At 38.7% G+C, this 26,584-nt stretch overlaps 1 protein-coding gene across 1 annotated transcript in view; it reads left to right on the forward strand.

Moving 5' to 3' along the window:
• Nucleotides 1-958: 958 nt before the first annotated feature.
• Nucleotides 959-26,584, forward strand: part of LOC103509866 — a 64,733-nt gene continuing 39,107 nt past the window's right edge. Inside the window, exons 1-9 of the mRNA XM_008474499.3 lie at nt 959-1,035; nt 2,527-2,672; nt 17,096-17,236; nt 20,318-20,426; nt 20,905-21,091; nt 21,677-21,825; nt 21,972-22,158; nt 22,349-22,442; nt 26,223-26,363. Of these exons, the coding sequence (XP_008472721.1) occupies nt 959-1,035; nt 2,527-2,672; nt 17,096-17,236; nt 20,318-20,426; nt 20,905-21,091; nt 21,677-21,825; nt 21,972-22,158; nt 22,349-22,442; nt 26,223-26,363 (1,231 nt within the window). The remainder of the gene's footprint in view (nt 1,036-2,526; nt 2,673-17,095; nt 17,237-20,317; nt 20,427-20,904; nt 21,092-21,676; nt 21,826-21,971; nt 22,159-22,348; nt 22,443-26,222; nt 26,364-26,584) is intronic.

A 26,584-nucleotide genomic window follows, 5' to 3' on the forward strand; every position in this document is an offset into this window, starting at 1 on the left:
ACACAGTCGACGATCGACTAAGTGTGTACACACCTTTACGGCGAAAAAAGAACGAAAACGTTGAGAACCGCTGGTCCAGACTATTGCTTCATCTAATGTACCAGCAAACCAGTAATTTACCTATACGTTATCCAGATGGATATGGCAGCAATGAGTCATCAACCCAAAATGAAAGAACCAATCAGAATGCGAGAATTCCTTGCATTGTTGCAATTAAGGTAAAGGTCTATTTTTATAAACTCTCTCTTTTAAAAAGTAAAGGTAGCTTCGATCTGTAACCTTTTTTTACAAGAGGTTGAATCACTGTGCAATGTGGGAGGAAGCACTGTGCAATGTACCTTCCTCTTTTAAAGATTTTCTACCGTTGCACCTTTGACATGTTTGGCAACGTACCCTACTTTTGTAATGCCTCCTTGCTGCCATATCCATCTGGATAACGTATAATCCATCTCAATTCCAAAATAGGACACAATTTCCAGGCCGAGCTTAAAAGAACCAAATGAGCTTTTAAACATCACTTCATGACATTTGAGATCTCTCATTTTTTTCTGTACCATATTTTTGATTTCTCACTGACTCACGCTCGAAAGTCAGCAAAAACCAGAGCTCCGAATTTGTGAATGTGTGAGCCGTCATGCCGTTACATATTCTGCAGAAAGTCTCATGTCCAACTGAAAGTCTGAAATAGTCAGCGTATAGCCCTATGTTGTGTAACCCAGTGGATGTCCGACTTTCAGCGTACCAGCTCCCAGAGTATCACTAACCTCCAGCATGATTGGTATCTGGACGGACTACAGAATCATGTGCTGATTTTTCAAATCCTCAAAGAGGAAAATAAGGAAAGTAACTAGCGAGCTGGAACGCTGAAAGATATTCCAGCGATAAAGGTGGGTGGCATGCCGGATGACTTAGATCTTTCGTTATTGAAAGGTTCGCCTCTCACTCGCGTCTTTCCATGATGAATACCTCTTTAGTCCTTCTGGCTGATGGTAAGATCTATTATAGCACGTACAAGAAGTATAGCACTTACAAGAGGTAATTTCCATTTCTCTTGTCCGTAAACAATATCAGGAAAGAAAATCGAAAGGCGCCCTCAGGGATCAAGGAACGTCAGAGCCTTTTACTCTCATAACTGTCTCCAATGACCTTTCAATGAGATATGTGTCTATGATATAACCTCTGTCATAAAGATATCAGTATGGAAGTCTGTCCCATATTAATCAGTCAGGGATATGTGCCAACTTTTCATAGTAAGTACCAAAGTGTGTGATATGAACACCTCAACTAATGTCCAGGTCTGGACATAGGTGTCGGGCAATTCGGGCATTCGCTCTAGAACACATGGAACTTTGATATATCCAAATGGATCAAACACCTAAACCTCAGAGTGGGCTTTTTGACTTTTTGTCTACAAATGGATTTTCGTACGTTCTGGTGATATGGACCCGAAGTCTTATTGCCTTTTACAAATCTTTCCTTGAATGTATTCACCAGCTTGTGGGCTTGTACAATCCACAGCTTTGCTGTAAAAAGCGGGCGAGGGTAAGGGATAAATGACTCGAGGGTAAGGGATTCTCTGTGAAGCATTTGATTTAGGTGTAAGTACGATTGTCAGCTGTAAAAACCAGCTTACCACTGTTATCTGAGTAAATCTTTTGTGACTTCCCCTTCTGTGACCCCATAGACTTGTGGCCTGCGACACGTGTCACTAATCTAATCCATAAATCTGGGCCTGCCTATATGCATTCGACTGTCGGTACCTACTACAGATGATCTAACCAGATGACATGGTTCCAAAAGTTCGGAACGCTTTGAACTTCTTTCCGTGCCCTGAGATAAGGGGCATAGTTGATACCTAGCTCATTCCGAATAGAATTAGGAGTATAAAACTCCTTGAACGCCCAGAAGCAATATCTGGACTCTTTCCATCATCTTCCATGTCCAAAACGGTTATTCTTATTCAACGGTTTGATGATTTAGGATATAACCCTCTGCAGAAAGTCTCATGTCCAACTGAAAGTCTGAAATAGTCAGCGTATAGCCCTATGTTGTGTAACCCAGTGGATGTCCGACTTTCAGCGTAATTAAACACGCCATCACGCCCATCACATGTTCATGTTCGGATATACTTTGGGTTCTTACATACAACATTACGGATTTGGATATACGTTATACGAGTAGGTAGGTTCCTTACATAATCCTTAACACATTACACTTCCCAACACCTTCGGAACAAGAATTTCTACTGAACAGTTTATCGTCTTACAGTTTAATTTAATTTATAATTCCAGATTCTATGTAGTAAAGTAAGAAGGTAAAGAAGTAGAGTACCTATAATACCTATATTGTTAGTCTGGTGAGAGAGTCAGTCAAGGTTTGATGATTTCATTTTAACTGGAGCGGTCGACTGATTCTTGAATCTTAATTCGAGCTGGAATCGGTGGAACTCATCTTTGGTGAATCCATCAGATTTTCTTTTTAAAGAGGTTTGATAGAGGGAACTGTAACTGTTTTCTTCTGTTTCAGATTGCTGACCGTGTGTCTGGTCAGAGCAGATGATTGTACTTCTAGTCAGTACCGCTCGTATGACGGTACATGTAACAATGTACGACATTTAGACTGGGGATCTGCCGGCAGTCCGTACCTCAGATTTGTACCTGTTGATCATGGAGGTAAGTTTTTTATTGGTCAGGCAGGAAAGGAAAGAAAAGGAAGGTAGGTAGGAAAGCTTACAAACTTTCAAAGTAGGCAAAACTTGAGTCGGATGATAGTCAACAATTAAGTAGGTATCCAAAAAACATATAACGTTAAGTAATAAGGTGAGTTTTTTGTCAGGGGTTCATAAAAAATTTCTAATTATTTATTTCATAAAGGATTTCTTACGCCAAACTTTCGGCATCAGATGTTTCAATTATGAGATATTGAGAAGTAATTTTGTAATATGACACTAAAAGAATTTCGTAAATTATTATTTTCTGAAGGTATCAATTACCTAATAGGTATTCACCTAATTAAGAATATGACCGTACCTTAGGTAGGTATACTCGTTACTCGTAGATATGTAGGTATACCTACCCAAGTATTTTGCTATTTCAATAGGTATAGGTAGATATTTTGATTTTGAAATCAGATAGTTTCTGGGACACTACTTATGTCAATTGGATACCTATGACTAATTAAAATTTGGAAATAAGTTTTATGAGAGAACTGCGATCTTTAAAATTGCCTCTATGAAATCGATCGAAAACGGTGTGATATTTAGTAACTTCAGTTGATATCATGATGGAAGACTCAACTTCAGTTGAGTTTCATAGAAGTCTTGGTCACTTTATTCAAGTGACCTAATTGTCTCATACACATAAATTTGTCTCCATGATGGGTGACTAACTTCTTTCTCATGGGAGTTATTGGAGTTTAATTCCTGATTTCTTTTAAGCCCAACTCAATACGACCTTCGTTTCCAATCCAAATCTGGGAGTAGGGGGTTCGACGGAAATACGGAATCTATAAGGAATAGACGATTCAAATTCACAAAATGGTTTTGAAAAGTTCGGAACTTTTTTTTAACTTTTTATGTTTCATTTTCCGAACTTTGAATTATTCTGAAACTTTTTTTTATTCTCCTATCTACCTACCAATTTATACCATTTCTTCTCTATCATAAAGAAGAATCAGAATTGCTTGAGATATTTTATTATCTTGCCTACAAATCATAATAATCTTTTCAATCTTCTAACAAATTAATTGTCTTCGGAATTCAAAGACTTTACCATTCCAACGCGAGCAATGCGAAAATTGCACCAATTACATCAATAATTACAAGTACGGACTACGTCTTTCACCTACTGACATTTGAGAGAAAAAAACACTAAAATATAAATTTGTAAGGAGGAAAAATGAGAAAAAAATAAAAATCTTCATTGATTTTGTAATTGCCTTGAAAGTAGCGTAAAAAAAAAAAAAAAAAAAAAAACAAAGAACTCAAAGAAACACACAAAATATGTTTAAAAAAAAAAAAAAAAAAAAAAAAAAAAAAAAACGAGCCTAATTGTAGATAGAAAATAGGTTTAGGTTAGGTGAGGTTGAAGTTCACTCGAAAGGGCAAACCGTAACATTTTCAAACAAGCGACCAAACCGCTTAAACCGCTGAAACCGATGAGATTTCAAACCAAAACATAAACAATCTGCATTGTCATATTGATTCAAGATCAGGTCAACGATTAATTCGAACTCGTTAATCGATTTGAACTTTGAAAACCGCAGAATCGGTTTTTAAAGCGGTGGAAAGATTGCAGAATTTCGTCATTTTGCTTGGTTATGAAGTGAGCTTGTATCAAATCGATCCTGTCCTTCTTCTCACTTCGATTTCGGGACAATAAGACCTCCTTTTTTACAGTTCCCTCTGGGACCATAAGACCTCCGTTGTTAGGCCAGCCACTCACTATCAGGTACACCTAATCAGGTCTACCTGATAGTGTGTGTGCTCATCAAGTATATCAGGTAGACCTCACAGACGGACCTTGTCAGGCGTACCTATCAAACCTCAAAAAGAAGAACCTATACCTACGTGTGGTGTCATCGTTCTAATTCTTACGAGTAAATTTGCTTAACCTAATCAGTTAAATTGGAATAAAGAAATACTGGTACCCATACCAGGTTTTACCTTCAAAATAATTCCCAATGTAAACAAGGTGCAACATGAGGGCAAAGCAGTCACTGACGCTAAAACACCTACAAAATCCCATTCATCGTCTCTGGAAATCCCATTCGTTCTCTGATGGGATTCTTTGCCAAAGTGTTACTGTGTTATCGTGCATGAATCGCGCTAATCAGTAGATAGTTTAATACCCACAGAAAAAATGACACTTACGGCTAGACAAGGACCTAGGGCTTATGACACAGAAAAATTACAATACTATAATAAACAATATACCTAAATATACCCTCTCAACAGGCTGGGGACCATTTTATAAAAGACCTCGTAGGAACCAAATTGGATCGTAAACGACCCCGTGGGAGCAAATGGGTTAATAAGTCAGTAATATAAGTCGGTACTTTTAAAGCTAATTTGGACCATACAATTAATTTACTTTTATCAACATCTTTGGTATGCTGCAGAAATTTGTACTATACAAAAGGCCCTAGTGTTGACTCTCTCTACCACATACTCGTATCTACATCAAAATGCATAAAACCTCTTTCTTCAAATTAAATTGATCCCAAGGGCTAGGAAAACCTAGACCCTTGACAAATGGAATCTGTCTGAAGGCATGTGATGTGTTCCAATCCACTCGACCCCATATTGGTTACTGTTCTAACACCTACATATTTCGTACCCCTGTGCCTCTCGGGGGACACCGATGTGTTCCAATCCACTCGACCCCATATTGGTTACTGTTCTAACACCTACATATTTCGTACCCCTGTGCCTCTCGGGGGACACCTCTACATCAAAATGCATAAAACCTCTTTCTTCAAATTAAATTGATCCCAAGGGCAAGGAAAACCTAGACCTTTGACAAATGGAATCTGTTTGAAGGCATCAGCATGTGGTGTGTTCCAATCCACTCGACCCCAAATTGGTTACTGTTCCAACACCTACATATTTCGTACCCCTGTGCCTCTCGGGGGACACCCCGTATATTAATTTACATCGTGCAGACTGTTCCATTTGTTCCTCGTGATTTTACATCCACCTCGTATTGTTTCCTATGTAAAATAATTATGTTGTTGATCTAATGATCTTAATCGAACCAGGCCAGAGTTCAGGCATCCCTAGGGTTCATTGGACACAGGAAAATATGGGAAATTCATCAGGGAGTGTAAACCCCCACGGTATACTTCTTAACCACCTTTTGGGATCAAACCAACAGCCTCCAGATCAGATCTGAAGTCCGCTGCGTTAACCACTGTGCACCACTAAGAGAGTATGCAATGAGAGAGTATGTATTGTTAAATATGGGAGACCATGTTGCCTGTTGCCCCTCAAGAATCAAGATGGTCTCCCAAGTTGGAGCACCACTGCATCTTGAAGGGAACATTGTCCCAGAATCAAAAATAAGAAAGGGGGTGCGAAATGTTGCCTTCAACCGCCTTTGGCAATGAAAAGTGCCTTTGACACTTAGAGTACATCAGACATAGGCTTGCCAAACGTCCCGAATTGGCCGGGACAGTCCCGAATTTCAGGGGGTGTCCCGGCGTCCCGTTCAGTTTTTCATTTTGGGAAGTGTCAGAAGTGTGCCATAGGTTTCCGGCCCACATTCCATGATGTGTGTTAAGGTTGTATGTAAAGTACCCACATTAGGATGGTCCATATCATCTTGGACACCTAGGACAAGATTATGTTTGCCTATGATGAATCACAGGACATAGAATAGAATAGTTTAAATACAATATAACTTCTGTATGTAAAGTACCCACATTAGGATGGTCCCTATCATCTTGGACACCTAGGACAAGATTATGTTTGCCTATGATGAATCACAGGACATAGAATAGAATAGTTTAAATACAATATAACTTAAATGCAAATAATTATCGGAATAATTATTTAGAAAAGAATCTTCACAAATTAAATTATAAATTTTAAAAGACAATTGAGATTCGACATTCAACTAAAGAAAGTTTGGTGAGCTTTCGGGAATACTCAGATTCCCATCGTCAGACCAAGATCGCAAGAGAGGTGTTGACTCTACGAGAGAGGTGTTGACTTCAACTCCAGCGCTCGTAGAGTCAACACCTCTCTCGCGATCTTGGTCTGACGATGGGAATCTGAGTATTCCCGAAAGCTCACCAAACTTTCTTTAGTTGAATGTCGAATCTCAATTGTCTTTTAAAATTTATATTTTAATTTGTGAAGATTCTTTTCTAAATAATTATTTGCATTTATTTTATTATAATATTTATTATCAATATAACTTGTTCATACTGCCGGCATAGGACTGTCCCTTTATTCGGGAAGTCTAAACGAGGACATAGGACATTGGGATTCCCAACTTTCATGAGTGTAGGGGCCGCATAAAAGTCGACTTTTACTTTGAGGGCCTCAGGGGCTGCCTCTCCGGGCCCCTCTAAAAGAGCTCGCGAGCCTCAAGTTGGAAACCTCTTTTTGAAATCAAATTGGCAGATACTGTAGGTTCTTCCCTGTGGAGTATTTGGATTTAGAAGGAAGGAATTTTAATTCAGGAAAAATTACTGTTACGGAAAAATAAATAAACACTTTTTTTTATAGCAATACCATTTATGTTTGTCATGAATGCTTATCACAAATGTTCCCCTAATTGATACAACTAAAATTTACGACTCGACCTATATTCGAACCACCAACCTCCGAAGCTCACGGCGCTAGCTACACCGCTGGTTAAATACGCCATCACATGTTTATGTTCGGATATACTATACTTTGGGTTCTTACATACAACATTACGGACTCGGATATACGAGTAGGTAGGTGTAGGTTCCTTACATAATCCTTAACACATTACACTTCCCAACACCTTCGGAACGAGAATTTCTTCTGAACAGTTTATCGTCAGTTTAATTTATAATTATAATTCCAGATTCTATGTAGTAAAGAAGTAGAGTACCTATATTGTTAGTCTGGTGAGAGAGTCAGTCAAGGTTTGATGATTTCATTTTAACTGGAGCGGTCGACTGATTCTTGAATCTTAATACACCGCTGAGGATGGTATTTGGGTTGAGTATGACCAATTGGCAACATATTATATTGAAGATGGCAAGTTAATAATTATACTGCTGTTGTGACACCCGACTTACTCCGACAGCACAAAGAATATTTTACAATTACACATAACTTCTGATGCGGAGGCTTACAAACATGACGGTTTAATAGGCAAGAAACATGATGGTTTAATAGTGTTTATTGTTTAATCTAGCCAGTGGACACCAATTAATCCTTTGTACTTGATTGCTTAATCAGCAGATCTACCTAATAATGGGTGACTATTGACTAACGAATATGCCATGAAGACACTATAAAACAAATAAAGGAATCTTTACAATCGTCCTACGGTGGCATAGTTCATCTCAAAAGCAATCATGATGTACTAAAAATAATATTGTGATATCACAGACTTATTAAATGATGTTCATATGTATAGGTTTAGAGTATAGTAACAGACCTATTAAATAATTTTCATGTAGGTTTAGAAACTTTAGATTAAGCGTAACCAGGTACCTACTTTAATTAATACTACATATTATGTTCACCACTCACGCTCAGACCTGTGTCTCAAGCTTTTTCCACCACACATGTAAGATGTAACAACGGAATGACTGAACTAGGTCTGTGAGACGACTGTCTGAGTCGTGAGAGGCGGGCAACGGGGATTACACTTGTAACACTTGTAACTTTTAGTGTCACCACTTTTTATAAACTACCCTTTGAATAAAAAGGTCCAAGTGTGACGAGGTCGTTCTGAGATTGCTAGAAGCAGTCTTAGGAACCCAAATTGACCGAATTCGTATGTCGGTTCGTAAACTTTAAATTTTCATCTTGCACCTTGTATCTACTCATGGAGGTACTTATAGTCATGCTGTCATGCATGAATCGCATGCGTGACTACACACCAGCTACCTGTCTATTGAAAAAAGTTCTAGGTTGGTGTCGGGCCCTTACAACCTGTCTTGGAGGAATCCGGATTCTTAGACTGGAAATGCTAATCTCATAGACACATAGACCGATCTGATAGCCACAGTGTCAGCGTAATTATTCACAGGTATGTCGATTTTTTAGAAAAGTTGTGTAGCCGGTTGGCTACCGGTTTGATCGCAGATTGATTGATTTCAAATCAACTAGGTGATCGAGCACAATCTTCAGAAATCGTAGATTGATTGATTTCAAATCAACCAGATGCTTGGAGGCAAAATCTTCAGAAATAGACGTAGACATCTATCCCAGACTGTTCAAAGGATTCGAAGAGGTTTAATAGAGGGAACAGGGAACTGTAACAGCGAAGGTCTTATCATCCTGAAATCGAAGGGAGAATAAGGAGGACAATACAAGAGAAAGCCAACCGTTCCGAGAACGAACCTTGTCTGTTGAGGATAAAGTTCACCCCGAGCGGGAATCGAGCGACATAGCGCTTAAAAGCAGTGCAATAGTCCTAAATTAAAATGGACGCGGCACACAAGGGATCAGGAAGAGACCGCCTTAACATAATAATAATAGCGCTTAAAAGGCAATAGGGCGGGAACCCGCGACTAGTTTACATGGTAGAAATTGCTTTAATTGAACATCATCTTTTTTTCCATAATAGATTTTTTATACGCAACTGAGAATCGAACCGCGGACCCTTCGGTTACGAATCCAATACCCTAGTCTGGTATACTCCTTAGAGCCCTTATAGTCGACTGTCCTAAGAGCTCTTAGTCAACTGTCTTTTGAGCCCTTAGTCGACTGTCCGAAGAGCCCTTAGTCGACTGTCCTAAGAGCTCTTAGTCAACTGTCTTTTGAGCCCTTAGTCGACTGTCCTAAGAGCCCTTAGTCGACTGTCCGAAGAGCCCTTAGTCGACTGTCCGAAGAGCCCTTAGTTGACTGTCCTAAGAGCTCTTAGTCAACTGTCTTTTGAGCCCTTAGTCGACTGTCCTAAGAGCCCTTAGTCGACTGTCCTAAGAGCCCTTAGTCGACTGTCCGAAGAGCCCTTAGTCGACTGTCCGAAGAGCCCTTAGTCGACTGTCCTAAGAGCCCTTAGTCGACTGTCCTAAGAGCCCTTAGTCGATTATCCTAAGAGCCCTTAGTCAACTGCACTAACTGGAACTATCTAAAATTCTCAACAATTAATTTTATTCGAAGACCAGCCGTAAAAACCAGACACCAGAATCAAGACCATACTAAGTCCATTATGACCAGCAGTTGCACTACAGGTTCTGGTTATCTAACCCTAGGTACACCAGGCTAGTCGCGTCCCTGACAGAGAGTCCTGAGTTCGTTACTTTCTTTGACCTTGAATTTTTTTTTCTAACTCACGAGTCTCCGAATGATGTAATCCAATTGAGCCCGACTTAATTCTGTACAGGTACAGGTAAATATTTCGATGTAATAGAAGAAAGAGAAAGGGAGAAGATTACAAAATATTGTGTAATAATGTGTCTTTTATTTTTTTATATCAATTGTTAGCCCCTTGGGTGGCGTTTTGGTCAGAATGGGTCGTTGGGTCCGGAACTTGATAGTCTTCCAAACGATAATTTTTCACATCTTTAGCACCTGTCTTTTTTTTTTCTAAATTTCCTTCGTCAACTTCTTCTTTTTGGATTTTCTAAGTTTTCTTCATCATCTTCTTTTTGGATTTTCTAAGTTTTCTTCATCATCTTCTTTTTGGATTTTCTAAATTTTCATCATCAACAACTCGTTTTTGGATTTTCTAATTTTTCATCATCAACTTCTTCTTTTTGGATTTTCTAAGTTTTCTTCATCATCTTCTTTTTGGATTTTCTAAATTTTCATCAACTTCTTTTTGGATTTTCTAAATTTTCTTCATCAACTTCTTTTTGATTTTCTAAATTTTCTTCATCAATCAACTTCTTTTTGGATTTTCTGAATTTTCTTCATCAACTTCTTTTTGATTTTCCAAATTTTCGTCATCATCAACTTTCCTCTTCTTCGTTCTGCTCAGCCCACTTCTTCTTCCTCCTCTTCCTCCTCCTCCTCCTCTTATTTTTCTTTTGTTTCTTTTTGAACTTTTTCTATGGCTTGAGTCATTTCTCTTACAAGCTGATTAAATTCATTAGTTTGGTTTATTTTTAAATATTGATGATGTGCGCCATATGCTAGTCCAATTCCAATTATTGATGGAAGGACAAATTTGGCAATTTTTTTAAACATTTTTCAACACTCGATTAACAAACGCAAAAACTTCTTCTACTTTCCGCTCTTTCTTTCAAACTCGAGTTCTTTTGCTTTTTTTTTACCTTCTGGTTTCTTCTCAGAAGATGTAACTTTTGATGTTCTCAGAAGATTAAAGTTTTTCAAAAGGATCAAAATCCGTTTGAGGACTAAGGAAGCTTACGAAAGCAAACGCTTAAAAGAGACGAAGACGAGGTAGAAGCTACGAAGGTGAATCGATCAGAAATTGGAGATTAGTCTTGAATCGGTTTCAAAATTTAATCAGCAAATCAAATGTCACAGGAAATGTCCGCTTGAAGATCAAGGAGGCTTACGAAAGCAAATGCTCCTACGGGACGATACGGTTAGGCAAAAGCCACGCAAGTGAATCGATCAGAAATGAAAGATTGGTCTTGAATCTGGATCGAAATTTGAGATGTTCAGAGGTGTCAGAAAAAGTTGAGTAGGTTTTTTACGAGACAGTAATAAAATACTTGAATAGGTAGATTGAAACTGTTGGAATGAAATCTTTTTGTCACTGGTTGATAATAAAATATCAAAATAATAAATAATGGTAAAAAAATGTAGCCAGTCTATACTTGTCTTTTTATTGCAGTCAAATTCTCATCTATTGCGGAATGGAATGAGAGGAATGAGAGGAGGGAGTAATATGAGATGATGTTTTTAGTGGATGTGCCAAATTACCATTTTTTTCCATTGCAGGATTGAAGCGTGAGTGAGAGAGAGAGAGAGAGAGATGAGTTAATATCCTTCCTACTCTAATTCGTCTTCTTCTCTTATTCTTCCTCTTCTGAACGTTTTTCTTCTTTATTCTCGATTGTTCTTTCATTCCTTCATACTGATGTTCTTCTTTCACTTTCTTCCATTTCTCTGTTCTTTTCTTTCTCTTCTTCCATTCAGTCATTTTGATACATTCTTTTTTCTCTGTCATCCATATTGCTAGCTTAATCCCCTTTAGGGGTGAGCTATTAATTTTCTTTCTCTTTTCTCTATTTCTCGGTTCTTCTACTTTTCTTTCTTAATATTGGCAGTTGGTCATCCATTCAGTATTTTCTTGATGGATTGGAATGTCGTGCGTTTCTCATTGGTCGGTTCGACACCAGGAAGTATTGTTGATATTGAGGTGAGTATTGTTATGTAGATGAGACTCGTGATGAATCTGTCTACGAGATAATGAACAGTTGATGAGTACAGAAAACAGCATACTCGTACCTATAGTATTTGCCATGTGACTATCGCCTATATCAGTATATCACATGTGATGTACTGACATAGGCGATAGTCGGACTAAGAAAAGAAGGTACCTAATCAGTTGATGAGTACAGAAAACAGCATACTCGTACCTATAGGACTTGCCATGTGACTATCGCCTATATCAGTATATCACATGTGATGTACTGACATAGGCGATAGTCGGACTAAGAAAAGAAGGTACCTAATATATTGAGCCGAAGTCTTTGCTCCGAGTTCAAGGAAGTTTTAACACATGAGTTTTTAACTTTTAACAAACACAAGGAACTTTTAACACATGAGTTTTTAACTTTTAACCAACACAAGGAAGTTTTAACACATGAGTTTTTAACTTTTAACCAACACAAGGAACTTTTAACACATGAGTTCTTAACTTTTAACCAACACAAGGAACTTTTAACTCATGAGTTAAAAAAAAAAGAACATGTTTGTTCTATTTTCCTGTCCAGCCATGTTTTTGACCAATGCTTGTCTCTAATATCTGTAGTGTAGTCAAATATGACATGAAAATAATAATAATAATAATAATAATAATAATAATAATTGAGTTAATATTTGTGGTGGATGTGTCAAAATTCCTTATTTCCCATTCAGCATGAGAGAAGGAAGAGAGATGAGTTAATATTTGTGGTGGATGTGTCAAAATTCCTTATTTCCCATTCAGCATGAGAGAAGGAAGAGAGCAGGGTTATTTTTCTATTAGTGAATGTGTCAAAATCACATTTTTGTCCAATACAGCAATTGTATGGAAGACAAACAAAAAGAGCAACAATAAAAATATGATAATCCCATTTGTAGGGTCGAAAGAAATTGAAAGATTCATGTTTCATAAGTTTCAAAGAAATTGAGCATGATTGGGTTAATCTCATTCTAGAAGTCTTGTTCTATTGTGATGTGTCCAGATTGATCATATCAATTTATATATTTTATTGATCAAGAGAGAATAGAAAGAGTTAATGTTCTGTCGTGTACTGATGCCAAACAGGTTCGATTACCAGACTGGACGAAAATAATCCAGTTTATATTTTCCAAGGTATGTGTAAACCATGCCAACAGGTACCTCAAGTTTACCTGTCAGGAGACCTGACAGGCAAACTTGATCAGGTATACCTGACACCTGATGAGCACACACACTATCAGGTAGAACTGACTCTACCAAGACTCCTGATCAGGGGGGAACTTGGATTTTTGGCGTATGGCATCTAGGTATAAAGATATTTCAACTATTCGGCATTCTTACGCCAAAACATCTCATATCTCACATGTCATTCACTCTTTAGCCAAAGACTTTGTATACTTAATTTACATTGTATGTGTACTTAATAAATAAATACCTATGTTGGATACTTACATACATAGATATACTTGATACATAGCTGTAACAGGTAACACAAACACTGGCTTTAACAAAGTCAACCGCGCACAATGACATAATGGCAAAGAACTACATAGATACTACATACATAAATACATAATGGCAAAGAACTAAATAATAAAACATACAAAGAACTACATAATAATACTACATATGTACGTACGTACTACATAACAATGCATGGGCGGAGTGACATAGTGGAGAAAGTGACTTTGTACGAATTAGTGGAAGAAATACGAATTAGTAGAGGGTACGTGGTTGAGAAGTGGTTCGCGTTGGATTTGAACAAAGTTTGCCTCGGGTCGCCTGAGTGGTTAAAAGGTTTGGTGAGCGGGAGGACGGGGGTTTGAATCTCATTGGCAAGACGAGAAATTTTGTCATCGTTGGAGATGTTCAAAGTTTGCTCAGATCACCTAATTTTGGAAGAGGTTCGGTAAGCGGGAGGATGAGGGTTCGAATCTCTTGAGGGTGAAGGAGGGAGTGAGGAATTTTGTCATCTTTGGATAGGGTCAAAGTTTGAAGGATGGCGCGGTGGTTCGAATCCCATTTGCAAGTCAACTCGGTCTACCAATCTTGTCTTTCGACAGATTTTTCCGTGTGTATGCGCTATTTGCGCACATTTCAGGTCTAAACGAGTGAAATTCGCGCTATTATCGCGTACATACGCAACGATCCGAGCAGATTTTAATACCATCTGTCAAAAGACCCGGTAAAGTCCCGGTTGGAAGACCAAGTTGGGAGTCATTTCGTATAGTGTGTAGCGGCTGTAGCGGGCTTCACTGATTACTATTTGGCGTCATTTCTGCCAGCAAATCCCGCATCTCATAAATCCATTCCTGGTCCTCATAAGAACACACTACTGCCTTACTGATGTTACGCATTGACATGAATTTTTTATATGTTTCCTACACAATGATTTGTTTCTTAATGTGCGATGTTGTCTGTAGGTTAATGTATCTGTTTTTTTGTTGAGTCACATATCATCTACCTATGACTGTAATGACTGGTTCCTCAGAGGTACATACATTGACACATACCAATGCACGGGAAATGACACAAATTCGGATATATAGGTAGTTTCTTGTACATATTGGAATGGAATCTTTATTGGTATCCAGGAACCGGATCGAATAAGCGAGTTTTGGGGGAAAAGATAGTGGAATGTGGGAATATTAATGAATTCATGATATTGCACTGGTGTGTATTGCGTACACCTCTGTGCGTTGCGACGAAACATGTCACGATGACTGCCGTGACAGTTCCTTGAAATTCAAAGAGCTACTGCTGGTTGAGGAGTTGAGGTACATATTTATTTGTGAAATCATGTTCACAATTTCGGCAAATCTGCCTTAGCGTAGCGCAGCGCTGGGCTGTTGCTGAGACAATGTACGAAGTCCAAAAACCCCGGGATTGAAAATATTGAACAAGGATTGAACTAAAGTTCTCAAGGATCCAAATAGATATACCTAGTGCCCGGGTCAAGACAGACAATATAAACTCTACCTAACTCTGACTGAACTTGTTACACTTGTCTTCCCCAAACCACCACCCATTCTCAGGACTTACAACTTCGGAGAAAAAATAACAACAACAAACAAATTTCATCCAAGCCTCCAGCTTGTTATGACAAAGTTGATTAGTGATTGCCACCTCTGGGCGACCAAATTCCTCCAAAAGTGTGTCAAGGGAACCTACGTGGTCCTCTGGAGGTAATACGAGGTTTATGTGCGATTCTACGTCTGTGCGTAGTAATGTAGAGCTACGGGGACCAGTGGAACAGGTCTTTGGCGATTTAGGACCAATGTCAAAAAATTGTGTTTGCACCAATGTCAGAAATGTTGCACACCAATGTCAAAAATGTTTGGGACCAATGTCAGGGAGTTATGTTCGGGGGACCAATGTCAGAAACGTTTCGAATCAATGTTAGAAATGTTTGTGACCAATGTCAGAAAGATATGGGCTATCCAATGTCACCCAAGTCCGACCCCTAGGTCAGTTTCGAAAACAATGTTACGTAACGTCTTGCTGTGTTTCCATGATGATTGATGACCTTCCTACGTCGCGCTTTTACGACCTTTAGTGACCGTTTTTGGATCCAAATCGGTACCGAACTACTGAATAGATTTCTAGCTCTCCAGGTATTTACCTATAAACAACAATTTTTGTGAACTCGGAAACAACAATTCCAACGAAGGCTCTATAAGAGCCTAGATGCTTTCTGGGCGTCCAGACGGTTTTAAACCCCTCCAACACTTCCGCCACCGTAAGATGGATACCTCTCCTCTCAAAAGTTTGGACACCACTGGATTATGCCAACAGAATATGAATAGAAATAACCAACTTTCTGGGCGTCCAGACGGTTTTAAACCCCTCCAATACTTCCGCCACCGTAAGATGGATACCTCTCCTCTCAAAAGTTTGGACACCACTGGATTATGCCAACAGAATATGAATAGAAATAACCATTAGGTTTATTAGAAAAAAAAAATGTCTATTAACATCAACATATTATAAGTAGGTACTTACACCTATAGGAAAAGAAGATAATGAGCCATCTACCAATGGAGCAGGAAAATCGATTGAAGACCGGTTTGTGCGTTTTCCTGACGACCGGTGGGTACTGGAATCGCTTCTGATGTAACATAAATCGTCTTGTCTCAATCCATCGTGTGTGTCATATGTACCATTCATCTTGTATGTAGGTATCTTTGTATTCTTTGTCATATGGTCATACATAGGGTCTCCAGATCAAATTTTTAAAAAGTAGGACATTTGGTTCCAAAAACCCGGACATTCCATCGAAAACCCGGACATTTCCAGATTTCAAAATGTATACCTAGTTTGCACCAGTGCCCAGGGTGCAGAGAACACTGCATTTGCCTTACTTAAGTTACTTACACACGATCGTTCTTCTTCACATTCCGATGAAAGCAAACATTTTTACTGGTTTTGTTGATGTTTCATGAATACGAATGTCCATAAACAAAATGCAATAGCTAATCGGGAATCTATGACAATAAAAGGCTACCTAATATCTAGTAATTAATAGTTAAAATGAGTTAAATCGGAGTTTATAAATAGTAATACACAACTATTTAAATGGAATTTATAGGCCTGCTTTGGCAATATTGCCAGAGGCTCAATCAATCTTATCTTGATGAGCTTTACAATCGTAAAATTAGGCCCTTACGCCTTAAGGAATGTTGAAATTCCCTCCACTCGACTATCAATTCTTTCGGACAGATATTACCTACAGTCTTCAGTGCATTAGCTTACGAATCAAATCGTTGAACAAATAACAAGAGCTCTACGTTTTCTGTCTCTGTGTCCCGCGATAACTATGGAACTCGATTTGTCTAATTTGTTGATAGTTCAGATATTCAGACAAATTTTCAATACAAAGGGTATTTTCTGATTAGCTTTTGGTCCTATTGCACTTGCACTTTTTAAATTCCCTTTAAAGGACCATTCTCTGAGGGAGAACTACAGTTTTTGAACTACTAGTAAATTCTGTTTTCCAACAAGCTTCTCTCTTCTAGACTAAGGGGAATTATTGTTAATTAGATTTTTCTTCTGATTTCCCCTCTTCTATCTTCTGCTTCCAGACATCATCGCGTCTCCATCAGGCAAGGAGATCTCACACAAAATCAAAACCTCGCCTCAGCCGCATGAATATCTGAGCAACTTCGTCGGACTTTGGTCTCAACTGATCCGAGATGACCTGACCTCTGCCAACACAACCACTGGTAAGCTGGAAGAGAATAGAATAGAATATACCTTGTTAATCCTACCAGAATGAAACTGAAAAGTCCCTTTACTCCCGCAGTCTAAACAAGAGTAGATCATAAATGTGACGTACTTTTGGACAAACATAATTCATTAGCTAATCACGCACCTACCTCGGTGGCGTAGTGGGACTAGTGGGCAAGAGGTTCGCCTGATAAACAGGAAGGCGTGGGTTCGATTTCAGGGAAGGCATGGAATTGTATCCTCATTTATTTGAGAATTTGACCACATAATAATGAAGCTCTAACGATTAGATGGTAGAGAACGCCTCCGGCGTTACCCTCGCCTAGGAGTTACCTCCCACTCAAGAGTCCATTCTTTCTTCTCACTTACGCACTATTTGTGGCCAATTTTGAGTCATTAATTACTGCAGCTCTGCACTTCATAGAATCTGAACCGATCAGGTATAGTGTATAGTCGGAAATCGGTACCAAATACCAATAAGTATTCGGTAATCGGCAGTATCAAATAGAAACTCTATGCGGTAAATCATTGTCGATGGATTTCAGTAATGGGTTTGACTGTTGAAATCATTGTCGAGTCTCCCAAAATACGCTAATCCTAATCAGTACCGAACTACCGAAAAGATTTCTAGCTATTTAGGTATACACCTAGCATCTATAGGTAAGATCGGAAATCGGTACCAATAATATATGTAATCGGCAGTATCAAATAGAAACTCTATGCGGTAACAGTTAAGTTGAAATCATTGTCGAGTCTCCCAAAATACGCTAATCCTAACCAGTACCGAACTACCGAAAAGATTTCTAGCTATTTAGGTATACACCTAGCATCTATAGGTAAGATCGGAAATCGGTACCAATAATATATTTTAATTATTCGGTAATCGTTAAGACCAAATAGAAACTCTATGCGGTAACAGTCAAGTTGAAATCATTGTCAAGCCTCCCAAATCTTCAAATCGTTACGAGACTGCACCTTGCATCACAATATGACATAATCACGACTAAGAGGTAATCGGCAGTATCAAATAGAAACTCTATGCGGTAACAGTTAAGTTGAAATCATTGTCAAGCCTCCCAAATCTTCAAATCGTTACGAGACTGCACCTTGCATCACAATATGACATAATCACGACTAAGATGAAGTATTCAGCTTTCTAATACATAATAATACAGTCCTATTGTAGATTGTACTAAGAATGCAATACTTCGAATTCTTTGATGGATTTCAGTAATGGGTTTGACTGTTTGACGAATGAAGTTTGTTTAATTGATGGATCATGCGTCTCATGTACTCTTGTTCTTTATTGTCTTTTTTATCTTTGCTTTTGCTGTTTCTACTTCTTTCTTGAGATCTTCAAATTATTCAGTATTTCAGCTTCTTTCGTATATTTTCTTCTTCTACTTTCTTTAATTCTTGTGTTTACCTTCTTCGTTGTGTTATTGCTTTCTTGTTCTGTCCCTTCCTACTCTAATTCGTCTTCTTCTCCTCTTCTGAACGTTTTTCTTCTTTATTCTCAATTGTTCTTTCATTCCTTCATACTGATGTTCTTCTTTCACTTTCTTCCATTTCTCTGTTCTTTTCTTTCTCTTCTTCCATTCAGTAATTTTGATACATTCTTTTTTCTCTGTCATCCATATTACTCGCTTAATCCCCTTTAGGGGTGAGCTATTAATTTTCTTTCTCTTTTCTCTATTTCTCGGTTCTTCTACTTTTCTTTCTTAATATTGGCAGTTGGTCATCCATTCAGTATTTTCTTGATGGATTGGAATGTCGTGCGTTTCTCATTGGTCGGTTCGACACCAGGAAGTATTGTTGATATCATTCAGTATTTTCTTGATGGATTGGAATGTCGTGCGTTTCTCATTGGTCGGTTCGACACCAGGAAGTATTGTTGATATGAATCTGCCTAGGCATTACATCTTTTTGGCGAAACCGTTTAGGACGTAGGTGTTCAGAGTACCAAATTATGAAAAATCTTAATATTCTTAATAAATTCGTGATTTTACATAATAGATACAAGATGAAATTTTTCATGGTTGATCAGTCTTTTGTAGGTGTAAGTTTATGATTCTAGGTGTCCAAAAGAAGACGATGTGATATTGGCAAATCGGATAACAAAACTTTCGAAATCAAGAGCGCTGAGCGCCTAAATTGTCCGATTTTATTTGCGGAAGTCTGGCCGATTTGAATCTATTCAATTACATCATATACGACCGCGAATAAATAATGTCACCTCACTTGAGCTCACGTGACGTGATGGTAGTGTGGCTGTCCTGAACGAGATTACCTACGATATTATGGGAAAACCTTGAACTACATATTTCTTACTCCCCGTGAGCTCACATGACGTGATGTGATAACCACAAAAGGCGTGAAAAAGCTCTCTCTCTCTGCTTTACCACAAAGATTTATGATTTGATTTATGGATTTCAGACGAATATTCAAGAGTGGAAGCTGCGTTCCCTCAAGGACGGATTCTATCGTGGCTACTCCAGTAACAATAAGCCGGGCACATTCGCCAGTGTGGCATTTACCATACTGCAAGTACTTCCCACCATGATACCTGCCAAACTACGTGAGGTAAGAACTGGGGCATAGTTTCGTCTAGGCCACCTGCTGAAACCGAAACCAATGGTTAATGCGATATTTATTCTCAATAATAGTTTTGGATAGAGAGAGAGACAGACAGACAGACAGAGAGAGAGAGAGAGAGAGAGAGAGAGAGAGAGAGAGAGAGAGAGAGAGAGAGTTCCCGAAGGGTCTGTAATAGGTAATCAATTTTATTCATCACAAGCACAATGTACCTAAGTAAAAAGGAATTTTAATTGTGTTGAGCATAAATGCTTGTCACAAATGTTGTTCCCTGCTTAATGCACTACGCTAAATTTTCTAAACTATACGGCAGGAAAAAATGATTTTACCGTCACTTCAACGTCCGTGCAACTCTCTAGACATATATTCTTGATAAGCACCTACTCCCCAAATAAGACTTCGCACATTTTCATACTATTGTGTTACTTTGTGATCATTTTAAATCAAATTTAAATATGTGTCTTGTCTTGTCTTCTTTTCAGCCAAAAAGGTCGTGAACCAGGCAACGGGCTTCCTGGATGGTTCCAAAATCTATGGCTCTGACTCCATCCTGTCTCGGACACAGTATGGAGCATACCTACAGTGTGTGTCGTAAGTATTACCTACGTTAATAGAGGTGAAGTACAGCGCCGCGCCTGTTTGGTCTCTTCACGTTCAGAGTTTCACACCCCTTAGCACGCCAAAAGGTTAGGCTGAGTAGTTGCTCAGCGTATACTGTTAGTCAATAACATACACTGCATAAATGTCCTAAAATCCCAAATGAAAGGAATACGAGAATATTTGAAGCGAATGATGTGCCCTGCGGAACGCCAGTTTTGACAGAAAATTCGCCTTAAGCACACGATCATGGGTTCGATTCCGGTCTAGAATTGAAATTTTAGTCTCTCTTATTTGAGATATTGATTGTGTCTTAATCAAGTTGTGCGAGTTGGACATATGGGTGATAGATTAACCAAAAGTATCGAATGCCTTTCACAGGTCCATTTTTCTAGTCTTTTTTGCCCATTTTACCATCTTCTTTATCGATTTTGGCCTTCTAACTCCAATTCCCATACCTCCAATATTTCAGATGCAACAGTCCGAGTAATCTGATGTACAAACTGTTCGAGTTGGAACACAACCGGTTGGTTACTGAGCTGGCTGAGGTCAATCCTGATTGGTCAGAAGATGTTCTGTTTGAGGAAGCCCGCAGTATTGTGATCGCTCAAATCCAGCATGTCACGTACGACGAATATTTACCCGTGCTCATTGGAGAGGTAAGATTTAAGGTAGAAACACACTATCACCACGTGAGCTCACCTGACGTGACGTGATGGTAGTGCGTGAATCCTGATTGGTCAGAAGGTGTTTTGTCTGAGGAGGCGCGCAGTATTGTCATCGCGCAAATCCAGCATGTCACGTACGACGAATATTTACCCGTGCTCATTGGAGAGGTAAGATTCAAGGTAAAAACACACTATCACGTCACGTCACGTGAGCTGACGTGATGGTAGTGTGTGAATCCTGATTGATCAGAAGATGTGTTGTTTGAGGAGGCGCGCAGTATTGTCATCGCGCAAATCCAGCATGTCACGTACGACGAATATCTGCCCGTGCTCATTGGAGAGGTAAGATTCAAGGTAGAAACACACTGTCACGTCACCTCACTTGAGCTCACGTGACGTGATGGTAGTGTGACTGTCCTGAACGAGATTACCTATAATATTATGGTAAAACTTTGAACTACATATTTCTTACTCCCCGTGAGCTCACACGACGTGATGTGATAACCACAAAAGTTGTGAAGAAGCTCTCTGCTTTACCACAAAGATTCATGATTTGATTTGATTTATGGATTTCAGACGAATATTCAAGAGTGGAAGCTGCGTTCCCTCAAGGACGGATTCTATCATGGCTACTCCAGTAACAATAAGCCGGGCACATTCGCCAGTGTGGCATTTACCATACTGCAAGTACTTCCCACCATGATACCTGCCAAAAATCAAGTTGTGCGAGTTGGACATATGGGTGATAGATTAACCAAAAGTATCGAATGCCTTTCACAGGTCCATTTTTCTAGTCTTTTTTGCCCATTTTACCATCTTCTTTATCGATTTTGGCCTTCTAACTCCAATTCCCATACCTCCAATATTTCAGATGCAACAGTCCGAGTAATCTGATGTACAAACTGTTCGAGTTGGAACACAACCGGTTGGTTACTGAGCTGGCTGAGGTCAATCCTGATTGGTCAGAAGATGTTCTGTTTGAGGAAGCCCGCAGTATTGTGATCGCTCAAATCCAGCATGTCACGTACGACGAATATTTACCCGTGCTCATTGGAGAGGTAAGATTTAAGGTAGAAACACACTATCACCACGTGACTTATTGAGTAAGGATCTTTACCGTTTCTAGAACGGCATTTGTGACTACCACTTTTGTAGGCCTAACACAATGAAAATTTCTTTTATTTCTTTTTCGGACTTTATTTCCTTTTTTCACCCCTTTTCACACCATCTCTTCCCTCTCCCCCACAGGAATTCACCAATCAGCTGTTCTCATTTCTCCCGCCTGAACCTCACTCTGTGGCAAAGTTCCAGTCAGCCCTCTCTGCCTATCGTTACCAAGGATGTGATTGATCAGGCTCTACAGAGAGCTAGGGAAGATATCAAACACAGACAATCCCTGGAGTACAATTCATTCCGTAAGTATCCTATTTACAGACCACGTTAGTGACGTAATTTTGACATGAAAGAGAGAGAGAGAGAGAGGGAGGGACGGGGAGGGAGAGAGGGGGAAGGAGAGAGAGCTAGGGAATATATCAAACACAGATAATCACTGGAGTACAATTCATTCCGTAAGTAACTAATAACTATCCTAGGTATATACTATTTATACAACACGTTTGTGACGTGAAAATTGGCTTGAAGAAGAAGAAGAAGAAGAAGAAGAAGAAGAAAAAAAAAAAATCAGTACTTCAGTACTTTGAGGTCAAAATTCCCGAAGGGTCTGTAATATTAAATAATCATTAGGTTTATTAGAAAAAAAAAATTGTCTATTAACATCAACATATTATAAGTACTTACACCTATAGGAAAAGAAGATAATGAGCCATCTACCAATGGAGCAGGAAAATCGATTGAAGACCGGTTTGTGCGTTTTCCTGCGGAGAACAATATTCAATTTTTGACCTAACAATAGTGTTGTAAAGTAGTAATATTGCATCTGGATCTTCAATCATTTTACAGAAGCGAACGTACTGGAATCGCTTCTGATGTAACATAAATCCGATAAATCGTCTTGTCTCAATCCATCGTGTTTGTCATATGTACCATTCAACTTGTATGTATCTTTGTATTCTTTGTCATATGGTCACACATGACAGAAGAATCGATGTTGATAGTAGGTACTCTTACTACTTATACTCATTCTTTGATTACCATATTGTCCCCCTTCTTGTATGACTGGTAATTTATCGTGTGCAAAATACTGTAGAAGAAGAAATGTTTGTTTGATTGTTTGTTCGTTCGTTTTCCTGCCTCTGATGGAGGTCATTCTTTGGGAAGCGGAATGGGTATGCCTTACCTAGCAGACACTTATCTTGGACCACTTAGCTGCCGAAATATTTACCGGCCAAATCTAGATATCTACACATAGCTAGAATACAAGGGGGAAAAGCATGAAATTTGAGTGAAATAAGTAGAGCAGCTTCCTGCATTCCTAGTTTTTTTTTTACACCCAGAATAACAAGAATTGAATAAAACAGTTCTCTCTTCAAAAGTAGCTTACCAGAAACCCTTTACCAGTACAAAAAACAAAAATACACATTCCTGTCATTCTACTGTTACACATAAGAGACTTTATTATAATTATTAATCTTTTTTTTTTTAATCATTTAATCAATCTTTTTTCCCTATGCCGTAAGTCGAATTAAAATTACACAATAGTACAACAAACATCCATCGAAAAAATAACAAAAACACAAAAATTATAGGTGAAAAAAAACCTGGGTATTTAATATGTTTTTTTTTTTTTTTTTAATCCAACTTTTGATGGTTTTTGACCGTTTTTTGGCGGTTTTCAGCTATAGCGACTAAACGGTTAGAGATATTGTAAAAGTTAATATAGAACATAAAAACAAGCATCATTCAATAGGATAAGGAAAGTCGTGTGATGTTCACACCAGATTTTTTCAATTCTGAACGCTCCCCGGCCCGTTAACTGTATCTTATGTAATCTTCCCGTGGGTCGCGAAGTCCTTCATGGCCCCCTCGGGGACCGCGGACCCCAGGTTGGGAACCACTGATCTATAGCATTATCATTTGGACCTCGACAGTTGTAAACAAAACCCAAGACCTGCCCCCTTCATGTCGATTGCAATTGAAGTTGTAACACTGTACAACTATATGTTGTACAATTAAAGTTGTGGTATAATTAACACTGATACTAATAGGCAATCATAGAGGTAGGCATTGTCGGCAATCACACACATCACACACACACACATACATACACACACTCATACTAGTTTATAACTTTATATGAACAGGTCAGGCTTTTGGTTCATGGTATTATAGTGTACGCCTTGACCACTACACCACCGAGGCAGGTACTCTTACAGCTCTTACTCATTCTTTGATTACCGTATTGTCCCCCTTCTTGTATGACTGGTAATTTATCGTGTGCAAAATTCTGTAGAAGATGAAATGTTTGTTTGTTCGTTTTCCTGCTTCTGATGGAGGTCATTCTTTGGCAAGCGGAATGGGTATGCCTTACCTAGCAGACACTTATCTTGGACCACTTAGCTGCCGAAATATTTACCGGCCAAATCTAGATATCTACACATAGCTAGAAACAAGGGGGAAAAGCATGAAATTTGAGTGAAATAAGTAGAGCAGCTTCCTGCATTCCTAGTTTTTTTTACACCCAGAATAACAAGAATTGAATAAAACCGTTCTCTCTTCAAAAGTAGCTTACCAGAAACCGTTTACCAGTACAAAAAACCAAAATACACATTCCTGTCATTCTACTGTTACACATAAGAGACTCTAATATTATAATTATTAATCTTTGTTTTTTTAATCATTTAATCAATCTTTTTTCCCTATGCCGTAAGTCGCATTAAAATTACACAATAGTACAACAAACATCCATCGAAAAAATAACAAAACACAAAAATTATAGGCGTAAAAAACCTGGGTATTTAATATGTTTTTTGTTTTTTTTTTTTTGTTTTTTTTTTTTTTTAGGTAGCATGCCCATCCCGTAGTATGCCTCTCATCAGATGGGCGAGAAGAGACACAATACTCCCCATTTAGGTGCTGGGTAACGCCAACCGTTTCGCGTGCTACATGTGGACGCAATCTGTTTTGTGACCCAGTGAACTAGAAATGGGAATTGTAACATGTGTAGCAATTAATATGTATCACATATCATCTGTTTAATAATATCTTTATCACATATTATTATCTGTCGCAGCGGTTCCCAAACTTTGGTTCTACGCGGCCCCTTTTTTTTCAATTCTGAACGCTCCCCGGCCCGTTAACTGTATCTTATGTGATCTTCCCGTGGGTCGCGAAGTCCTTCATGGCCCCCTCGGGGACCGCGGACCCCAGGTTGGGAATCACTGACCTCTAGCATTATCATTTGGACCTCGACAGTTGTAAACAAAACTATTGTACAACTATATGTTGTACAATTAAAGTTGTGGTATAATTAACACTGATACTAATAGGCAATCATAGAGGTAGGCATTGTCGGCAATGGGAGACAGGCAAAATGCAATAGCTAATCGGGAATCTATGACAATAATAGGCTACCTAATATCTAGTAATTAATAGTTAAAATGAGTTAAATGGGAGTTTATAAATAGCAATAGGACAAGTATTTAAATGGAATGTATATAGGCCTGGTTTGGCAATATTGCCAGAGGCTCAATCAATCTTATCTTTATGAGCTTTACAATCGTAAAATTGGGCCCTTACGCCTTAAGGAATGTTGAAATTCCCTCCACTTGATTATCAATTCTTTCACACAGATATTACCTACAGTCTTCAGTGCATTAGCTTACGAATCAAATCGTTGAACAAATAACAAGAGCTCTAAGTTTTCTGTCTCTGTGTCCCGCGATAACTATCGAACTCGATTTGTCTAATTTGTTGATATTTCAGATACCTATTCAGACAAATTTTCAACACAAAGGGTATTTTCTGATTAGCTTTTGGTCCTATTGCACTTACACTTTTTAAATTCCCTTCAAAGGCCCATTCTCTGAGGGAGAACTACAGTTTTTGCACTACTAGTAAATTCTGTTTTCCAACAAGCTTCTCTCTTCTATCTTCTGGAACTAAGGGGAATTATTGTTAATTAGATTTTTCTTCTGATTTCCCCTCTTCTATCTTCTGCTTCCAGACATCATCGCGTCTCCATCAGGCAAGGAGATCTCACACAAAATCAAAACCTCGCCTCAGCCGCATGAATATCTGAGCAACTTCGTCGGACTTTGGTCTCAACTGATCCGAGATGACCTGACCTCTGCCAACACAACCACTGGTAAGCTGGAAGAGAATAGAATATACCTTGTTAATCCTACCAGAATGAGACTGAAAAGACCCTTTACTCCCGCAGTCTAAACAAGAATAGATCGTAAATGTGACGTATTTTTGGACAAACATAATTCATTAGCTAATCACGCACCTGCCTCGGTGGCGTAGTGGGCAAGACGTTCGCCTGATAAACAGGAAGGCGTGGGTTCGATCCCAGGGCAGGCATGG

Source organism: Diaphorina citri, unplaced genomic scaffold, assembly GCF_000475195.1.
Source record: "Diaphorina citri unplaced genomic scaffold, Diaci psyllid genome assembly version 1.1 scaffold537, whole genome shotgun sequence".
NCBI classification, from domain to species: Eukaryota; Metazoa; Arthropoda; class Insecta; order Hemiptera; family Psyllidae; genus Diaphorina; species Diaphorina citri.